This window comes from Pleurodeles waltl, chromosome 1_1 (genome assembly GCF_031143425.1).
Source record: "Pleurodeles waltl isolate 20211129_DDA chromosome 1_1, aPleWal1.hap1.20221129, whole genome shotgun sequence".
Taxonomy (NCBI): Eukaryota; Metazoa; Chordata; class Amphibia; order Caudata; family Salamandridae; genus Pleurodeles; species Pleurodeles waltl.
In genome coordinates this window covers 902,692,445-902,712,555 of record NC_090436.1, presented here as the reverse complement: position 1 = coordinate 902,712,555, position 20,111 = coordinate 902,692,445, and the positions used below count along the sequence as shown (strand labels likewise).

Below are 20,111 nucleotides of genomic sequence, written 5' to 3'. Positions count from 1 at the left end.
GACCCTAAAAATGAGGAACAATAGCGAGGCTGCATGCATAAAAGGAGCAGGAAGGAGGCTGCATGCATGGCCATAACCTGGCTATGTTGCACACAGTGCCAGAAATAACGTATTTATTTCTGTTGCTTCAATGCATCCACTCTCAATACTGCCAGTGAAGACTGGGTGACTATTAGTGATGATACATTTTTATACTTGTGTAATGATTTGTGTGATACTAGATATCTATGACAAAGTTTGGGAAGTTTGATTGGCCCTTAATGATGTAGTTATATTTAATAAAGCAGATAATATGATACTTTTGAACATGACATAGATACAGTGTAGGGAATTTGGATACTGGTTGAGAGGGGGATGACACCCTAGGAAAGCTGCAGCCACAATTCTTGTCAGGGTGAAACACAAGCAAACCCCAAATTAACCTGTGCTCAACCCTCTGGTAACTTGGCACTAAAGCAGTCACGCTTAAAGTAGAGGCAATATGTATTTATGCAGCACTTCAAGCAGTAATAAAGTGAAAAGACAAAGTATGAAAAATCACACAACAATTTAGAAATATAGAGTAAATATTAATATATTGAGACCATAATGACAAAAGTCTAATCAGTACAACAAGTGATATTTAGTTTGGGGAAAATTGCTAACAACATGGTGAATGCAACGTTATGCATTGACCACGCTGCCATTACCACGCATATGCATTTACGACGCATGCATTTACCACGCATGCCTTTATGACGCATATGCATGGTAACAGAAGAGAGAGCAGTCCGGGTAAAACAGGAAGTAGCAGCGACCAGAGGAGAGAGAGGTAAATGGGACTGGGTTTGAAGGGGGGGTGAAGGGGCGTTGGGGTAGTTTTTAGGATGGGGCCAGGGAGTCGGGGTAGTTTTCATGACTGGGCAGGGTAGATTTTAGGGTTTAGGGCGGTGGGTCAGAGTTGATTTAGGACAAGGGGGAGTACTTTTCAGGACAGAGTAGGTTTTAGGGTTTAGGGCTGGGGGTTGGGGTAGTTTTTAGTATAGGGTAGGGTAGGTTTTAGGACAGGGCAGGGTAGCTTTTAGGGTTTAGGGCAGAAGAGGGGCAGTTTTTAGGACAGGGCAGAGTAGGTTTTAGGGTTTGGGGTGGGGGTTTGGGTAGTTTTTAGGACAGGATAGGTTAGGTTTTAGGACAGGGTAGATTTTATTGTTTAGGTGGGGGTCAGAGTAGTTTTTAGGACAGGCTGGGGTAGTTTTTAGGACAGGGTAAGTTTAAGAGTTTAGGGCAGGGGTCAGGGTAGTTTTTAGGACAGGGTGGGGTAGGTTTTAGGACAGGGCAGGGTCGTCTTTAGGGTTTAAGTCTGGGGAGTCAGAGTAGCGTTTAGGACAGGGCGGGGTAGGTTTTAGGTTTCAGAATGGGGGTCTGGGTAGTTTTTAGGACAGGGAGGGGCAGCTTTTAGGACAGGGCCGGTATGGTTTGGGGTGGGGGCCGGGTACTTTTTAGGGCAGGGCGGGGTAGGTTTTAGGAAAGGACAGGGCAGCTTTTAGGGTGTAGGGTGGTGGTGGGGGAGTCGGGTAGGTTTTAGGACAGGGCTGGGTAGCTGTTAGGGTTTAGGGTGGGCATTTGGGGTAGTTTTTAGCACAGGTCAGAGTAGTTTTTTGGGTTTAGGGCAGGGGATCAGGGTAGTTTTTAGGACAGGGTGGGTTCGTTTTTAGGGCAGGGTAGGTTTTAGGGTGTAGAGCGGGGTGGGGGTAGTTTTTAGGACAGCACAGGGTAGGCTTTAGGACAGGGCAGAGTAGCTTTTAGGATTTAGGGCAGTGGTTGTGGTAGTTTTTAGGATGGGGTGGGGTAGGTGTTAGGTTTCAGGGAGGGGGTTGGGGTAGTTTTTAGGACATGGAGGGGTAATCTTTAGGACAAGGTAGGTTTTACAGTTTAAGGCGGCGGATCCGGGAGTTTTTAGGACAGGGAGTGATAGTTATTAGGACAAGGCAGGGTAGGTTGTAGGGTTTAGGGTGGGGCTGTGGGGTTGGGTAGTTTTTAGGACAGGGTAGGTAGTTTTTAGGGCAGGATAGGTTCTAGGGCTTAGAGCAGGGTGGGGGTCTGGGTAGGTTTTAGGGCAGGGTAGGTTTTAAAACAATGCAGGGTAGGGCGAGGGGGTTTGGGCTCAGGGCAGGGAGTGGAAGTGACAATTTTAAGGGCTTGGGCAGGTGAAGTATGGTGTCTAGAGGGCAGGGAGGGGGAGAATTTATCATTCATATTCCTTTATCAAACATGCTTTTAAAATAAAATTCATTGCAAAGGCATGCATGATAAAAACATGCATAGTAAAGACGCGGTTGTTGTAGAGACTGCATTTTAAAGGCCTGCATGATATACGCATGCGTTGTTCTATCATACATCCATTTAGTTTAAAAAATGTAGGTAAAAATAGTGTTTAAAAGCACAAAACACCAACTGTGGGCATCTAGTTGCACTGGGCTAGGACAAAGTCACAAGTTCAGGCTGACTGCAATGGATGGTGGGCCAGATACAGGGAGTGAGTTAGGCCTGATGAACAAAGTATCTTAATCCTACTTGTGGAGCATTGTGAGGTCCTGCATTGAGGATGCATCGAGCAGGGACACTTCCAAGGAGCTGCTGGGCTGCAATGCAACTGTATCGAGTGTGTATTGCACAGGGGCAGTTATGAGGAGCTGCAGGGCTGCAATGTGAGGTCCTGCATCAAGGATGCATCATGTAGTGGTGGTTCCAAAGAGCTGTGAGGTCCTGTTTCAGGAATGCGTCAAGCAACGGCGATTCCATTGCCAGGCTGCAAGGTGATGCATTGTGCTACATTGGTTCTGCTAGGACCACAGTTGAACGGGCAGCGCACTTTCATGCCCACTTCCAAGGGTCCAGGACTGGGGTGGCACCACTTTGGGAGTAGGACTCACAGCAGGTGGACTCCATGTGCACGGATCAAGGTGGTTGGAGCCTCTTCTGTCCCTAAGAGTCCGATTATGAGGCTAGCCAACTAGCTCTTGGAGTCACTCTGGTGGTCCTGGGTTCAAGGTGCATGTGCAGTCCTCACTCAGACAGAAGGGCAGTAGGGCAGCAGAGTAGCAGTCCTCCTTGCAGAAGAGCAGCCAAGCAGAACAGCAGTCCTTCTTCTGAGTCTTCCACAGGTCTATGTTTTCAATGAAGAGTAAGATCGGAAGGGTCAATATTTATACTTGAGGACAGTTTTGAAGTGTGAGAAACTTCTAGAGTTCTCCCCGTAAAAAGGTGTCTGGAATTTCTAGCCTCCCTGCCCTGACCCCAGCTTGTCTGGGAGCACAATAGACTAGTGTGAAAACCTTTGTGAGTGTGCTGAGGCAGTCTTTGTGAGGTGTAAGTGTGGTAGAAGGCAGCACCACACCCTCATCAAAACAGGGATGGCCCATGCTTCCAATGTCTACTACCCCTTTGTGTCACTGTTTGGGAGTAATACACATAGACCAACTGCCAGCTACACAAGTCATGTGACACAGGATACAGGCTGCAGACACCAAATGGCTGGGTAACGAAAATGCCAGCTTTCTAAAAGTGAAATTTTCAGAACTGTGACTTAAAATCCCACTTTATTATTAAAGAGGGTTTTAAATTACAAGTTATGACAGACCAAACTCGACTTTCTAACCTGTTCTCAACTGAAAGTTATCACTTATTAAATGTAATAAGGTATCCCAATATTTTCCTATGGAAGAGGTAGGCTTCACAGTATTGAAAAACAAATTTAGGAGTTTGTCACTATCAGGACGTGTAAAACTCAAAAGTACATGTCAGTTTTTTTAAAATACACTTCACCCTACCCTATGGGTTATTGAAAGCTTACCCTAGGGATGACTTAAATGTATTAAAAGAAGGAGGTTTAAGGTTGGCAAAAGGTTTATTTTGTCAAGTCAAAATGGCAGTTTAAAACTACGCACCACTGTGTGCAATGGCAAGAAGTAGACATGTTTCAAAGGACTACTTAAGTGGGTGTCATGATAAGTGCTGCAGGCCCACTAGTAGCATTTATTTTACAGGTCTTGGGTGCATGTAGTACCACTTTACTAGGGACTTAAAGTAAATTAAATGTGTCATTTAAGCATAAGTCAATTCTACTATGTTGAAGTGAGAGAGAGAACAAGTACTTTGCACTGGTTAGCAATGGTAAAGTGTGCAGAGTCCTAAGGGCAGAAAAAATGAAGTCAACAAAAACAGGATTTAAGGCAAAATGTTGAGGGAAACCATGCTACGGATGCTTGGTTCAAAACAATGAGTTTACCTTTTTACATACAGTTGTTCACTACTTCTACCAGTCTGTGCAATGGGAAAATGTGCACTGGTGCTTTGGTGTGTGAACATCCCTGGCTCTTATCTATGTGTGAAGAAAAAGATGGTTTGGTTCACCTTCTCAACACTCCCATAGAAATGTGTAATCGGAATAACAATACAAGTTAGTTTATCTCTCAGTATACTTGGGCAACATTGTATATGTAAAAAGCACCTTCCAAGTACATTTCTCTATCTGGGAGGAAGTGTCTCTTATACTCACTGTTAGAGGACTTAACCCTGAGTCAAATGCAATAAGAATTAAGTTTATTTAGGTAGAGCCTTCAAAGCAGGCCCGGAGTATCATTTAAAGCTACTTTTGATGAGTAAAGTGACCCTCACTTGAACCAGTAGATTCTATCCACTGGCCCACCTTCTCTTGTTGTCAGTCCAATCATACTTAAGTCTCCTTCATGGTTCCCGAAGGCAATGAAGACCTGCAGTTCAGCAGTGCCATGGTTAACACAGGGTCTAATGGTTATCTTTTTCTTTACTCTTTCAGGGTACTCACCTGCCACAGTTACAAGGCAAGGCACACCAGAGTCCTTTCCCTGAGAAGCAAGCAGACGACCATTGGACAGCTCAGATGGTAATGAGCAAGCCCCCACTCATGATCTAGCACGCTTCCATAACATTCTATAAAAAGCAGCATCATTGTAGAAAGCGGGAAAAAATCCGACGTCTTCCATGCACACTTTTGCTCTACCATGACCAAATTCCTTTCAGATGAATGTGCCACCCAAGATGGATGAGACTTTAAACTGTAGGGAATTATTTTACCCGCTGTGACTTCAGGCTACCTGTAGCTCGGACAGAAAGAAAGGAATCACTGTAGCTCTAGCTCAGCAATGACGGCTTCTTCGGCCCAATACAATCACTCTCGAATTGCGACATCAACGGATGTGTTTTTTTTAAAAACTTCAGCAGCGTCGCCCTTTGCAAAGCAGGCACGTCTTCTTAATAATTATGCTAAACTGCAACAATTCTATACTTTCAAACTCGCACACCCTTAAGACATTGGATAATAGGAGAATAATCAAGTTTCTCTGATTGGAAGCACCCAGAATACTTTTTTTGTGCAATTATTTCACTAGTGCTGTTTGTGACTTCGTTTCTGAAAGCTCTTGCCAAAGATTTATTTATGCTTTTCTGGTATTTAGCTCCAGCTTAAATTCTGCAAAAGTTGTCTTTTTAGCATTAATCTTAGTCTCAAGTCTGCTTTGATAAAATAGTTAAAGAAAATTGACTTTGACAAATGGTTTACAGGCCGTCCTATTACAGACATTTACTGCAATAAAACGCTTATAAATGGAGTATTTACACCATAGATAACCTATAAACATTTAGGCCCATATTTATACTCTGTTTGCGCCGAATGTGAGTCCAAAATTTTTAAGCACTTCCGGCAAAAAAATTACCCCATATTTAAACTATGACGCCCCGACCCCGCGGACGTCAAAAAAACTCTGTGTGCCTCATTTTTTGGACGCAGGAAACCGCCTTGCGTTAATGACATGCAAGGTAGGCGTTCGTATACTCCTGCGTCATTTTGACACAAAGGAGGGGGCGAGCCTTAAAAAATGGCACACAGCCTCATGTGTGCTGTTTTTTAACGCCTGGTTGAGGGCAGGCGTTAAGGGACCTGTGGGCTCACTTCCATGGTCTCAGACCATGGAAGCAGTCCAGAGGTGCCCTTCCCAGCCCCCAGGGACACCCCCTGCCACCCTCGCCCACCCCAGGAGGACACCCATGGATGGGGGGACCCATCCCAGGTAAGTACAGGTAAACTGAGGTAAGTATTATTTTTTTATTTTTTAAAGTGGCATAGGAGGGCCTAATTTGGGCCCCCCTACATGCCACTGTGCCCAATGGCCATGCCCAGGGGACAGAAGACACCTGGGCATGGCCATTGGGCAAGGGGGCATGACTCCTGTCTTTGCTAAGACAGGAGTCATTTAAATGGGGGTTGTGCATCAAAAAATGGCGCAAGTCCGGTTTGAGCCATGATTTTTGACTCAAACCTTACTTACACCATTTTTTGACGCATAACCCCCATTTTCCCCTACGGCAGCGCTGCCTGGTATGAGTCATTTTTTTTTACTCTGACCAGCCCGCATCGCCGGCTAATGTCAATCCATAAATAAGGCGCCAGCATGGTGTGTAGGAATGGCGTTAGCCAGAGGTAAATTTTTTTACGCAACCAGCGGCGGCGCTGGTTTGCGTCAAAAAGTATAAATATGGGCCTTAATTGTCTAAAAATACTACTTGTCTGTGAAAAATGGGTAAAACTGAACCATAGCGTTTCATTTTCAAGACATTCTTCAAGAGATGATATTCTTCACCACAAGTAGATAATTAAACATTAAACATAAATGTTTAAATAAAAGCTTCCAAAAGGACAAGAAATGTGGATAGCAAATGAAAATGTGCAAAACATGTGTAGTTTCATATTCACAAAGCTGACAAAAAAGATCAAACGAACACCCATTTCATGCCTCTATTTAAAATAAGTCTACTTATTGTAAGCAATATATAATGAATTCTAAGCGGTATTTTTGCAGATAGTGCACTCAAATAATACACTCATGAGACTTCGCTGAGTTCCTTCGAAATTATAATATTTCAAGAAGTAGGTCCACGATCCCTTTTTATTGAGATCTTCAAGTTCATGTTCTCTGCTTCTCGCCTTCATAGATCTCCTAAAGATATTAATTTAGGTCGTCACCTTCACCCCTCCAAAGTCAATTGATTCAATGCTAAGATGGCACGCCACCATCAGCCATCCAAATCCTCCCAAGCCAATGTATTCAATGCTAAGTATACATGTCCGGATCGCCACCATCAACCCTTCCAAACCAATCTATTCAGTGCTAAGAAGACAGGTGTCCAGGTCACCACCATCAACCCTCCCTAGTCAATCTATTCAATGGTAAGAAGACATGTATCCTAGCATGAAGACATCTCCCACTAGTCACTAAGATGGAATAGGGTAAGGCATTAACCTCTTACTAAGGAATAAAGTTTGGCATCTTGGACGACTTATAGTTTATGCCTACAGGTCTTGCTCTCCTCCCTCACCAAGTTCCCTATTGGACACTACAATGCATTATAAATTCTACTGTTACCACCCATGTCCTTACAGGTACAAATCCATTTCCATCAAGCATTCTCATGTGGTGCAGCATGGTACCCATGCAACAATGCACTGCAGAATTTTGACAGTTGTATGAAGTGCCATACAAATGCAATTACAATTTGCATGTACGTGAAGACCACACTGAAAAATGCCATGAAGTTCTACAAGTTCGACTTTAACTTATGAAGACAGATTTTTTTTGACATGATTCTTTCACTTAGCATTGTGCTTTGCGTTTGGATAATAAAACCTGCAGCAATTATGACAGGAAAGCCATAAAATCAGACAATGTCAACAAATCACAGTCATGAAATTGCCTTACATTATGTCTAATTTTGTCCAGATTTTTTCACTTACCTCAAAGGTCGTATACACAGTGCTAACTGCAACCTTTACCTCTCCATCTGAAAGCTCTTTCAGGTCTTTTAAAATTGTATCTTCAAAGCAGAGACCTGTTGGTGAAACAGAGATTTAATGAAGGGACCAGTAGATGTTTTGCTGGTTATACTTTTAGATCGTTAAGCAATACTTAAGGAAGGCATTTTCGACACAAAGAAAGGTGAATTGCTATTGGCCAGCAGGTGCGTAATTGAAAACCTGCATTTCACCCATTTTGTCCTCTGGAAATGTCTAATAGCAACAGCGGATCTAGTGTTGACGCAGAGAAACTCTAGCTATATTTTAGTTATAAGCGACTAGATAGTGGATTTCACACTAGGTCGATGAACAGAACCGAATCTGCTTTGGAGAAAATGCCATCCGAGGTACATCATAGACATCACATATAACATATGATAATCAATTCAACTTCAATAACCACACCAGTTTATTCAGGAATTAATAATTTATTTCCCTATATTAACAATGCTAAGGTCACGAAAATAATTCACAAACACAAATGATACATGTAGAGAAACAATAATGGCTGATTCGAACGCTGAATATATCTAAATTTAAACAATGCAAAAAGACAAATAATCTCAATAGTTATTACACAAAACCATAGCAAAAGAATCTGAGCAAGATAAATTGAATAAATCTGTTAAAAATAAGACAAAATATCAACAACAATTCATGAGCATGTGAGTAACGCCTCACTAACCACTAATTAGCATTAACATGTTGGACTTCGTGTAAAAGTTTTAATAACACAAATTTAGAAAACATCTAAACTATGGAGCAATCAAAAATAAGCAGCAGTAAATAAACATATGCAGCTGGTACATGGAAAACAAAAGATAAGTAACAATTCACAGCTCATACATTTACCAAATCACTACGGTAATCAGCATCAACGTCTACTTCGTCAGTAGGACAGTAACATCAGGCACCAACATCAGGACAGGAGCCAGGAATAAAGGTAGGGCTGCTAGATTCAAATTTGGACTATAAGATACACTAAACCACCTAAATATAAGTTCAGTATTGAACAGACATAAACTAATAAAGTACCAGAATGTCAATAGACTATCTGGGAATCATGAAATGTCAAAGTGACAAATCATACAGAATAAAGGGCCAGATGTAGCAAGGGTTTAGCGAGTCGCAAACGGCGAAAATCGCCGTTTGCGAGTCGCTAAAGCCTCATTGCTATGTAGAAATGCATTTTGCGAGTCAGATCCGACTCGCAAAATGCATTTCCGACTCGCAAATAGAAAGGGGTGTTCCCTTCCTATTTGCGACTCGCAATGCTATGCATTTTCATTTGCGACCGCGATTGCGGTCGCAAATGAAAGCGCAGTTACCATCCACTTGAAGTGGATGGTAACCCAGGCGCAAATGGGAAGGGGTCCCCAAGGGACCCCTTCCCCTTTGTGTCTGGAACAAAAAATAATTTTTCAGGCAGGCAGTGGTCCAATGGACCACTACCTGCTCTGAAAAATACCGAAACTAAAGGTTTCGTTTTTTTTTCAAAGTGCAGCTCGTTTTCCTTTAAGGAAAACGGGTTGCACTTTGAAAAAAAAAAACCTGCTTTATTTAAAAGCAGTCACGGACATGGTGGTCTGCTGTCTCCAGCAGGCCACCATCCCCGTGAGTGTCCTGAATCGCTATGGGGTCGCAAATTGCTACCCACCTCATTAATATTAATGAGGTGGGACTTTGTGACCCCATAGCGACTTGCAGAAGGTGTCTGAGACACCTTTCTGCATTCCAAATTGCGAGTTGTAATTTGCGAGTCGCTGGGACTCGTAAATTGCAACTCGCAATTTGGAATCTTCCTACATCTGGCCCAAAATCTCTAGAACTCAGGATACACGAAAATCCCAAGGAAGAATGAGCAATGATCAATGTTGACTGAACATTAAATTAAACTTGTTGAAGGAAAATGGTTGAATAAGGTGAGAAAGTTAAGACCAATCAGACCATTGACAGATACCACAATTATACAATTAATTTACTCTAAGCGCTTCTATTTGCTGTTATTTCATTGACGAAATTTAAACTAATACAATTGTATCCTGTATTTCCTCTTCTCCAGCTTCATCTGTGGATCCATTGTTTTCACTCCACCGGAATACGAAGTCACAGGAAAAACGAATACAAAATATGTTACCACACCATTTCTTTTCCCCTCGAGGAAAGACATACAAGTTAGAAACAGAACTACAAACAATGAAGTCAGTCAAACTACGGAACACACTAGAAACATTTTATACAGCTTGCCTTGCCCAGAGACCTTGCATCTGCTTCTACTTTAGTCCAGCAGAGGCCACTAAATACACGTTTAATTCTGACATTTATTTTAGTTAAGAAACACACTCTCTTGTAAATACAAAATAATTTCATCAGCTTAAGTTAGCATGGACTAAATATAGGCCATACATAAGATGGTGGCCACTTAATTAGTTACAATTCCCGTAAACACAATATAATATTAAATTAATTCACACATTAATATGTAAGTATAATTACGTAAAGACTAAACATTTATCAAGAAAATCTCAGCTCTCACAACCCCGCCTCTGATGACTATATATGTCATCACACAAAACCAAAAATGCATTTATTTATTTCATTTTATAATTCAGAATCTTGATTCATTCACTTTTTTATAAATTTTCTTTCATCTTCAATTTCTATCATAAAATCTTTCCATTTGAACATCTACACACCTCTGATTCTTTTCAAATTTTCTTTTAATTATTTGATATATTTTATATATTCCCCAAATTGCAATTAAACAAAAAACAATAATCAAAATTCATTTAACTAATTTTAATATTATACCTTCACCCAAGTTGCCAAGCCAGTTTCCCACTGAACTAATTCCTTTGCCAGCTTTTTCCCAAATAGTAGTTTCAGTTAATTCTTTTAGTTCTGTTGTATCTTTTGCTAAATTGTTCATTAAACCTCTAACTAATTTACAATTGTCCGGTATGTATGACCAACAGTGACGCAGACCAAGTAATGTGCAAACTCCGCCCTCATTTGCTAAAAGAATGTCTAACGCAAGGAGGTTCTGAAGAGCCATAGCTCTTGTAGCAGCCATTTCAGTGTCTAAGAGGAGAATAGCTACTGAATACTCTGTTAAAATATTATCCACTGTCGAGACGGGGCCACTCACCTGAAAAGCAGGATGTCTGCAGGGGCAATGGTATGCCCCCTGACCTCCTGGAGGACACAGAAACCCCGGCAGGTGTCCCAAAAGGAAAGGGGAAGTGGAAGAGAAGGAGACAAAACACTGCCACGTCTTGCCAGTCCAGCCAGGCACCCTGTATCTTCAGGGAGGCAGGTTGTTGTTGACAGAGTGATAGTAGAGTTAGTGCACTCAACTTCCTTGAAACTGAATCTCATTTCTGATATGGGCACAGGAGCGGTAGAAGAACACCGAGATGCTCCAGCACGTTTCTTGGATAATAATAACTGTTGGCACAATTACTAACACTGCATTACCAAAAACCCAAACTGAGTACCATAACAATAAGTACTGCGACACTAGGGCTGGCTTCACAGAGATTCACTGTTGCACACTACAATTAGAACTGTGGTTGCACTTATCATGCACAAGAAAGACAAACAAGGGCGTTAATCATATCACATATAACTTTTCTGCATGCATAGGGTTAAACTAAAAGGAACAAAAACAATCCAAGAAATACAAATGTCCACTCTGGGTTTAAACAGTTAGGGTGGCACAGTTTGGTTTGGTTTCACTCTGTGTGTGAAAAACCCTTCAAAAGCAAATTCCTAAACCCTGAAACACAGGCATGAATGATACAATTTAAATCCAAGAGTTATGCTATTAGAGAAAGAAAAAGTCACGTAAATGCTCTTTTAAAATTGCACTGTCAGTTTTTGTAGTACTTGAGCTCAAGCAGATTTCCTGAAGCACATTTAGGCAAGTAACTACAATAATAAAGCAGAATGTTCAGAAATGCATTTATCTCTTCAAGGTAAGCACTCTGCCAAAATACGAGGTCTGAAATACACCAGCTGTTCTAGGAAAGCGTAGCGCTCACAGAAAAAGCACCCTGGAGAATACTAGTCACTTAGCTGCAGTCTTTTCCGGAGTGATGCAGAAATGCCTGGTGTCAGCTGGTACAGGAATGAAGAAAAGAATTGCCTCAAAAGTCCTGAATATGAGGATGACAGCAGGCGCTGGACTGCCAAATCAGATGCTGAGATCATGAAGCAAAACAGAGCAAGCAGGGAGGCATGCTTCACTCTGCTACTTATAGCCAATCAGGAAAGCACTTGAGTTTCCACATGTGGATGAGTCACCACACCCAATTAGAAGCACATGTCTACACCACACCCAATTAGAAGCAATTAGAAGCACATGTCTACACCTGCTCACATTAGCAAACAAGCATTGGTAAGACAAGCATTGATTAAACCAATTGTGTAACACAGCACATTATGTTTACTTAGAAACATGAAGGTTTAACAAAGAACAGAGATATGATTTAACCCTAATCCCTGTGGATGCTGACAGATAACGCAGGAGGCACCTTGGGGATTCCTGACCTCCACAACTGTAGGCAAGTTTAGTATTTTTATGGAATTCAGAACAACTCCCACTGAAGGAATTATTGCTCCAAATATGTCTCCCACAATGCTTGAAACTGATTCTCACTTGTGTCTCGTTCGAATTTCAATACATTTAGGAAACTTACTTAAGTGTTTCACCTGGTATATTTTTGGAAAGACTATTCCCAAATAACATATGCCATACCATCTTCTAGGAAGACAATAATAAGCATTCTTCTCACAAAAATAATATATATTCGAGAAGCTTGAGGATCCTGACCATTTAACATGAAATTCAATTTACTCTGAAAGAAAAACACATGTCTACATTCACTTGTACTCACATATATTCTATCAAAATAACTTTGTGGTATATATATATATATATACATATATGTATATATGTATATATATATATATATATATATATATAAAGCTTTCTTACATGTTATGCGTCTAATGCTAACTTCCATTGTTTAGTGATGTCATTGGAAGCATGATCAATGCCGGGTCTATGGTGAACCACTCCCTTATCTAGCTTAGCTTTGCTAGCTCTTCTCCTATCTTCTGTGTTATCTATAAACTTCTTTTCTACAGGTGAAAGTAAACAGGTAAGGTTGCTGCAATGTGCAAATGCAGTTCCAAAGGTTAATGTAGGTTCAAAGAGATATGACTATGCAGCAAAAATCAAAAACAAAACAAAAGAAAAACAATAGACAACAATTTCAAAATTCTTCAACTTTCAACATTCAGTCTTCAATATCTTCAATCCCTCCTAAGTTTTGTGGGTTTTTTTCCCAACCATTTATATATAATTTACACTATCAGGATTCTTCTTGACAAAATTAGGTAAAAAATTGTCAAACCAGTGTAGCAGCTTGTCAAGTCAGGTTATCAAAGTCTCTCAGGTACGACAATGTCTTTTTCATTTAATCTTCAAAAATTCCGTATCAGTCTTTTCTTTTCCCTTCACATACCAAAATATAAATATAAATTCAAAAATTCTTCTTGCCATTCATTTGTAGTTACATATGCCCATTCAGGACCAGAATATATTTGATTTGCAACTCTCTTTCTTTTCACTTTTTGACTGCTACCAGCTTCTTCTTCACTGAAATATTCTCCTTCGTTTAAATCATTTTCTTACTGAATTGGTGGAATCACGTTTATCTTCTCTGTTTCTGAGCTTTTCTCTGGCCAATGGTCACCTTTCTAAGGTCTTCTTGTTAATACTCTTTCAGAATTGAACTCAAACTCTTCTCCTTTGACGTTCCCGCAATTGGTTAAGGAGGAGTCAAACCCGCTTGGGTCTGTCTCAGCTCCCTTCCCACTGGGGTCAGTCACTTGTACAGTCAGGTTTGTAAGACCACCTGCTTCTGAGGACACCCTCCTCTGAACAGTGTTTCCCTGACCTGTACTTTCTCTCGTTCTCCTTGGACTGGTTCTTTTACTACTTCATTCGAAGACGATTCACGCTCCTCTTCCCGTCTTATACAGGAGTTGGTAAATCAATTGGAATGTTTCCAAGTACGATCTCCAGTTCTTCTCTTTCTCTCTCTTGCCCTGGAATACGTTTAGCTGCAGCTCTTCTTCTTGCTCTTTTGGATTGTTCACTTTCCGAGTGTGGGTTACATGTACCTTGTTCGCAAGTCCTGCACACTTCATGGCTGTAGTTGTGATTAATATCACCTGATAGGCTCCAAGCACGACTTCCTCATGTGCTTACGAATGATGACCCAATTACAAGGAAAAGTAGTCCTGACCTTCAGCAAGTGTGAGGCTGCTACTGGTTTCCCCTGGACTCCAGGACATCGAAGTAACTACACGCTGTTTTTGACAGCCAAGCCACCAAAACCTTTTCTTGATGCTTCACCTCGAGGGAACTCCACAAGACCTTCAACCACCCACCTCAGTAGCTCCATTGTCAAGCTGTTGCATCCTTGTCCTCTCCAGTGCAGTCTAAGTGGTAAATGCAGCACCGCAGCTCCTTCATTCAGCACCAAGTAGAGCCAGGACAACTCTGCATCTGGGCCCTACGAGCCAGATAAAATTGTACTGACTGTTGATTACTGGTCTTGGTTCCCGCATCAACTTAACACCCAGTGGTTTCCACTGGACTTGACCTGCAAGTGACCGATTGTCAGGAAGTGTTTTCTCCATTGACCACAATGTTAAAGTTTGACAGTAGTGAACTGCACTGATTTGTTTTTCATAGTAAAATCTTTAACTCTGGTTATACTTGCTAATTAAGTTTGTTTTGGTGTCTAAATTTATATAAAAATATGCTCTGTGTTTATAAATTAGTGTTGGATTTCTTTCGAGTTGTGTCAATCACATACAATCTATGCTGGTACTCTGAAATGCTTAACACATGTTCCTCTAGTAAAACCTGACTGCTCTGTGCAACACTACCAGGACTGAGCTAGGAATTTATTATTGTGAATTGAAAAGGCCCAGTTTGGGCCATTGTGAGAGCATTGAATAGTGAGACCTAACCAGCATCACTGCATAATACTCCACTTCTCTACAGTTGCTGTGAATTTTTTACTTATCTTGTAGTACATAGAGAGGAAATGTACTTATTATTTTATGTTACTAGTGCAAATCAATCCCAAATGTAAGGAAAGGTTCCTCATCCAAATAAAATCTCAGTTCATCTATAACCAGTGAAAGATCTATGAAAAAGGACCCAACAGACAAAGTTGACGGAGGTCCTCAGTGCGATATTGAGGAATCTCAGGGGTCAATGTTACAATATGTTTGTTTTTTAGATTGCCTATTTAACTGTAGGGGTCAGCTAATACAAAACTCACCCTGTCAGTGTTCTTCTGGGAGGGGTGAGCTCACAAAGATCACAGCTTGTGATCTAGGTTACACATAAATCTTTTGACTAGGTGCATTAAATTACTGATTAATCCCACAAGGACTGGGATGTGTAAGTGAGAGGTAAACATATATCTTTGCAGTTTGCACATTATCCCTCTGAGCTTTCTCAACGACCTTTTAATGTGCAACCTGATGTTATTTTCTCTCTCTCCTTTCAACCTATTTTTTGCGGTTTCTATGCTTCCATTTATTCTTGATCCTTTCATGCTTTTCCTTTTCTCCTTATCCTGTTCCTCTTGCCCAACTCAGTCCCCTTTCATCTGAATTTTTATCTCCAGTTATACCTTACCCTAGCCCTTATTTGATGTAATCTTTGTCTTGCTATTGTTTTTACTTTTTCCCTCTCTGCCCCCTTTCCCAGCTCTAACTTCTTCCTGTATTCTCCTTTTATCGCTTTTTAATCTCATTTGTACTTTCCACTATCCTCTTTACCATCCTTTCTCTCCTTTTCTCAGCTCTTTTTTGTACCTCCCTATACATGTTGGTGCCATGCACTGGGGCCCTGAAATCCTCCAACTGAACCAGTTTGCACAGCACACACAAATTGAAAGGTCCAGTAATTGAAATGGAGGTGGTGCCCAAACAGCAGGCCTCGATGTCCAAAAAAGCCAGCTTTTAACAACAGTGTCTTTATATTGCATATAAACAAAAAGGTGACAGAAATAAACTGTACTTTAAATATGCTACCCAATTTCTCCCACCTATTCTGTTGCAGAGATATGTGTTCAATTGTTATATTTATGCATAAACAACTGAATTATTGATGCTACAATCCTATCTCATCTGGGGCTTGGCTTGAGACCCCTGGAGTAGGCAGCTCCGGAGAAGAGCTCCGGCCTAGGTCCCCCGCTAAACAATAATCCTGATGGCATAGACCGGCTACCTAGGCACCTTCTCCTCTCCCCAAAGACCAGGAGGAGGGGGGCACGAAGAGCAGAGCTGAGAAGGTTGTATCTGGGCCCTGAAACTGAGATCGGGCGAAGCGGCTTGTCGGATCACCTGACCCCAAAATGGTGGGCGCAACGGAGCCAGAGGCGCGCGCACTGGGTGCGGCCTGCGGAGTCTGCTTGGCATTACGGGCCCATTTGAGACGACTGGACCCTGTCGCTGAGGGAGCGGTCCTGCAGCCGGACAGTGAGAGAAGCACTGACGGCACTGCTCTCCGTTGGCAGCAGTTAGTCTACCTGAGACGGACCCTGAGCTGAGGCGGTGGGGTGGTGGATTCTGGGTGTCACCGAGGCATAATCCGCACCAGGCAACTCGGAATGCAAACCCATTTTGCACAACCTGTTTGTGGTCCGCCAGAGAGTCGCTCTAGGATGGGCAAAATCAATTTAAAAAAAAGACATGACCAGTGATCCCGAAACACATCAAGGCGGCCCTCCCCTGCTCCAACCGGGTTGATGCAATCCACAGTTACAGGGGGCCTCCCGGGGGGCCCTTCAAGGTGAGACATCATGCAGGCTATCACGTCCTCCAGGAAAGGCCTGGAGTCCAAAATCGATACGCTAGCGGTGGACTTGGGACTGCTGAAAGAGGACCAATGCCGACTGGCAGAACGAGTAACGACAGCCAAAAGAACTGTGGAGGAGCTTAGGCCTGAGCTGGTGGCGACTGGGGACCGTGCAACCGCCCTTGAGAAGCAAGTCGGGACCCTCCTGGTCCATGCCGAGGACGCCGAGAACAGATCGCGGAGGAACAATATTCGGGTAGTTGGCCTTCCCAAAAATGTTGAACAACAAAACTTACCTGAGTATCTGGAGCGAAGGATAGCTGAGGCGGTGGTGCCAGTGGGCCTCTCATGCTTCTTTGTCATCAAGAGGGCACACACCGAGACCGGTAGTGGCTCGGCTACTGCACTTTAAAGACCGCAATCATATACTTGGGCAGGCTAGGAAGGCCGGGAAACTAAGAGTGGAGAACAATATTCTACAAATTTTCCCTGACTTCTCCCGCGAAGTGCAGAGACAAAGATCAAATTATCTGGAGGTCAAGAAGCACTTACGAACATTAAATATCCAGTACGCTATACTTTCCCCCCTCCACGCTGAGAGTATCGGACGGCAGAGGAGCGAGATCTTTTTCACACACCCCAAAGGCAAGAGCCTGGCAGGATGAGTGAGAGGGCCCCACGGGAACAGGAACACCCGAGGGCCCAGATCCAGAAGTGGTCGACCCTGAGCTAGTGGACCCAAGCGGGGGGAGTGGCACCCACCTCGGAGGAGAGCCGAGAGGAATGACAGCGAGCCACGGTGGCTGTGGCATCACTGAGCGGAGGGCATACTAGCCAGAGGCCCGCGGTGACACAGAAAGGAGCTCGAGGGTCGGACTCCGACACTGAATCTGAGAGTTCATCGGCTACGAGCGTGGAACTACCAGTGGTGATGCCAGGAACTGCTGAGGATATAATATGACATGACGCCCAGGTGCCACAAATTATCTATGAAGCCCTGGAACGGTGACACTTCCAAACATTGGCATAACGCGGGGTAGCACGGCCCTCAGGATTGAAACAGGGGCTACCCTGGTGCCGGCAGCTTCACCTGACAGGAGCACTCTTTTCACCCACCCAATAAGCATTGACTTTGGTTAGTAATAGTTTGGATGGGGCACTGTTCTCACGCCTGTCCTGGGGGAGGGGAGTTAGCGAAGTTTTTGTTAGACTTTGGAAAACCTGCCACATACCACACTTGTGAGGGAGATGTGGTCCTGACTGCTGCTGCCCTGATGTGGCTGCACATGGCGAGGGCAAGCAAAGACATAAAAGAGTTGATCATTCCCTAAGAGTATCTACATGAATACAAAGTGATCTATTGGAATATAAGGGGCATGCATAACATGGCTAAACGATACAAAGTATACTCCTACCTACATAGTAAAATGCACATATAGCAATGCTGCAGGAGACTCACCTGACGGCGGCGGAGGGCATGGCACTGCAGAGGAGATGGAGGGGCCAAGTTTTTTATACAACCTACTCAGCATATGCAAGGGGCACCCGAGTTTGGATAAGACCGGGGTACCGTTTCAGATGACCAATACACTAATTGATCCGGACGGGTGGTATGTGGTGGTCACAGGCCTATTGGGAGGGCGGGACCTCGTGCTGATAAACATATACGCTCTTAATATAGATGAGGGCACATTTCTGGATCAGCTATCACACACACTGGCTCCTCACTAGCTACACGCAGTGCTGATTGGGGGAGATTTCAATGGCGTGGCCAACCCGGGGCTTGACAGATCCCACCCTACCTTGCGGGATTCTTCTGTGAACGCCCTAGCTAAAAAATTCCTAGAGTGGCAATCTGGGTGGCAGCTGTTAGACTCATGAAGGACCCTTAGCCCCCATGCCAGGGATTATTCTTACTATTCCGCAGTGCACGATCTGCATGTGCGACTGGACACCTTCCTGTGCATGCCAGAAGTACACACTCAGATACGGGACATAGAGTATTTGGGAAGAACCCTCTCCGATCACAATCCTGTACTATTGCATTTGCCATGAACACGGGCATACCCACCTGATGCCTTAAACCCAATTCCTTTGAAGACCCTGCATACTGTGACCAAATAAGGGGACATATTACGCAGTACTTTGAGGACAATGCGGCCACGGCCCCCTCCCCTCAAATATTATGGGAAGCATTCAAGGTGGTGATATGAGGATGCTGTATTGCGGCGTCAATGGGGGTTAAGAGAACCTTATTACGAGAGGTCGAATTATTTGAGAAAGAGCTTTGATCTGTAGAGAAGTTGACACCCGAGTTCCCTGAATTGCAAGGGGAGCTCCGGAAGCCAGAGAGAGGGTCGCTGAGTATACAGAAAAGCTCTGCTGCTTTGATTACAAACATTACATGGCAAGGGCACACGCGGAAAGGGATAAGGTGGGCACGCTGATGCAGGGCGCCCGAAGTCATACGATAGCACTATATGCTGATGACCTGCTCCTATTCTTACAGAACACTAGCCAGGAGCTAGAGGGAGCTCAGAATCTGCTGGTGCTATTTGGCCGACTGACAGGCTTAAGGGTCAGCTGCCAGATGTCATTCTTGTTCCCTGTCAGCAAGCTGTGATCCGCCTGCGGAGATGGGGAACGTAAGGTGGGAACCCTGTTGCATGCCCTACTTGGGAGTTAAAATTTATCACTCCAGATCCGACATACTAGAGGGTAATTTAGGGAGCGTCATCAGGGCCTTGAGAATCAGTATGTGTTTCTGGGGTTCGCTTCCACTCTTGGTAGCTGGGCGGATAGTGATTATCAAGATGGTAGCACTGCCAAGGCTATTGTATTATTTCGCAGCCTTGCCGATTTGGATCCTGATGGCGGTGTTCAGAGAACTGGACTCTATGCATACGGCATTTATCTGGGATAGAGAGAGACATAGGGTGGCTCTAACCAAGTTAAAACGACCTCGGGCAGAGGGAGGGCTGGCGGTCCTGGACTTCGAGGCCTACTACTTGGGGGACAAGCTGCAATGGCTGACCCGATGGGTGGTGGAGTGAGGGGCTGGGGAGAAAAACGCAGACATTACGGCCCCCGCAGGTCGGTACTGGCGAGAGTGTTCTTTGGCAGTGCAACCATTGGTCCCAAGATTGCGCCTGAGGCTGGTGTCCTCTACCGGTGTTGGAGTTGCTATCTCCAAAGAGCAGGCTTAGCCACGCTGTATTCACCCGAGATCCCAATGGCTTGGCTTCAGTGGTTGCCCCGGGCTGGAGACTGGACGGGACTGTTATCCTGGGAGGAGGCACGGGCCTTGCAGGTAGTGGACTTATACCGAGAAGGTAACTTCCTGCTGTTCGA

The 20,111-nt window shown here is 43.5% G+C and overlaps 1 protein-coding gene across 1 annotated transcript in view; it reads right to left on the bottom strand.

Moving 5' to 3' along the window:
- The window catches only part of LOC138303708 (protein prune homolog 2-like), a 1,166,077-nt gene that overhangs the window by 582,005 nt on the left and 563,961 nt on the right, over nucleotides 1-20,111 (bottom strand). Inside the window, exon 7 of the mRNA XM_069243093.1 lies at nucleotides 7,824-7,902. Within this exon, the coding sequence (XP_069099194.1) occupies nucleotides 7,824-7,902 (79 nt within the window). The remainder of the gene's footprint in view (nucleotides 1-7,823; nucleotides 7,903-20,111) is intronic.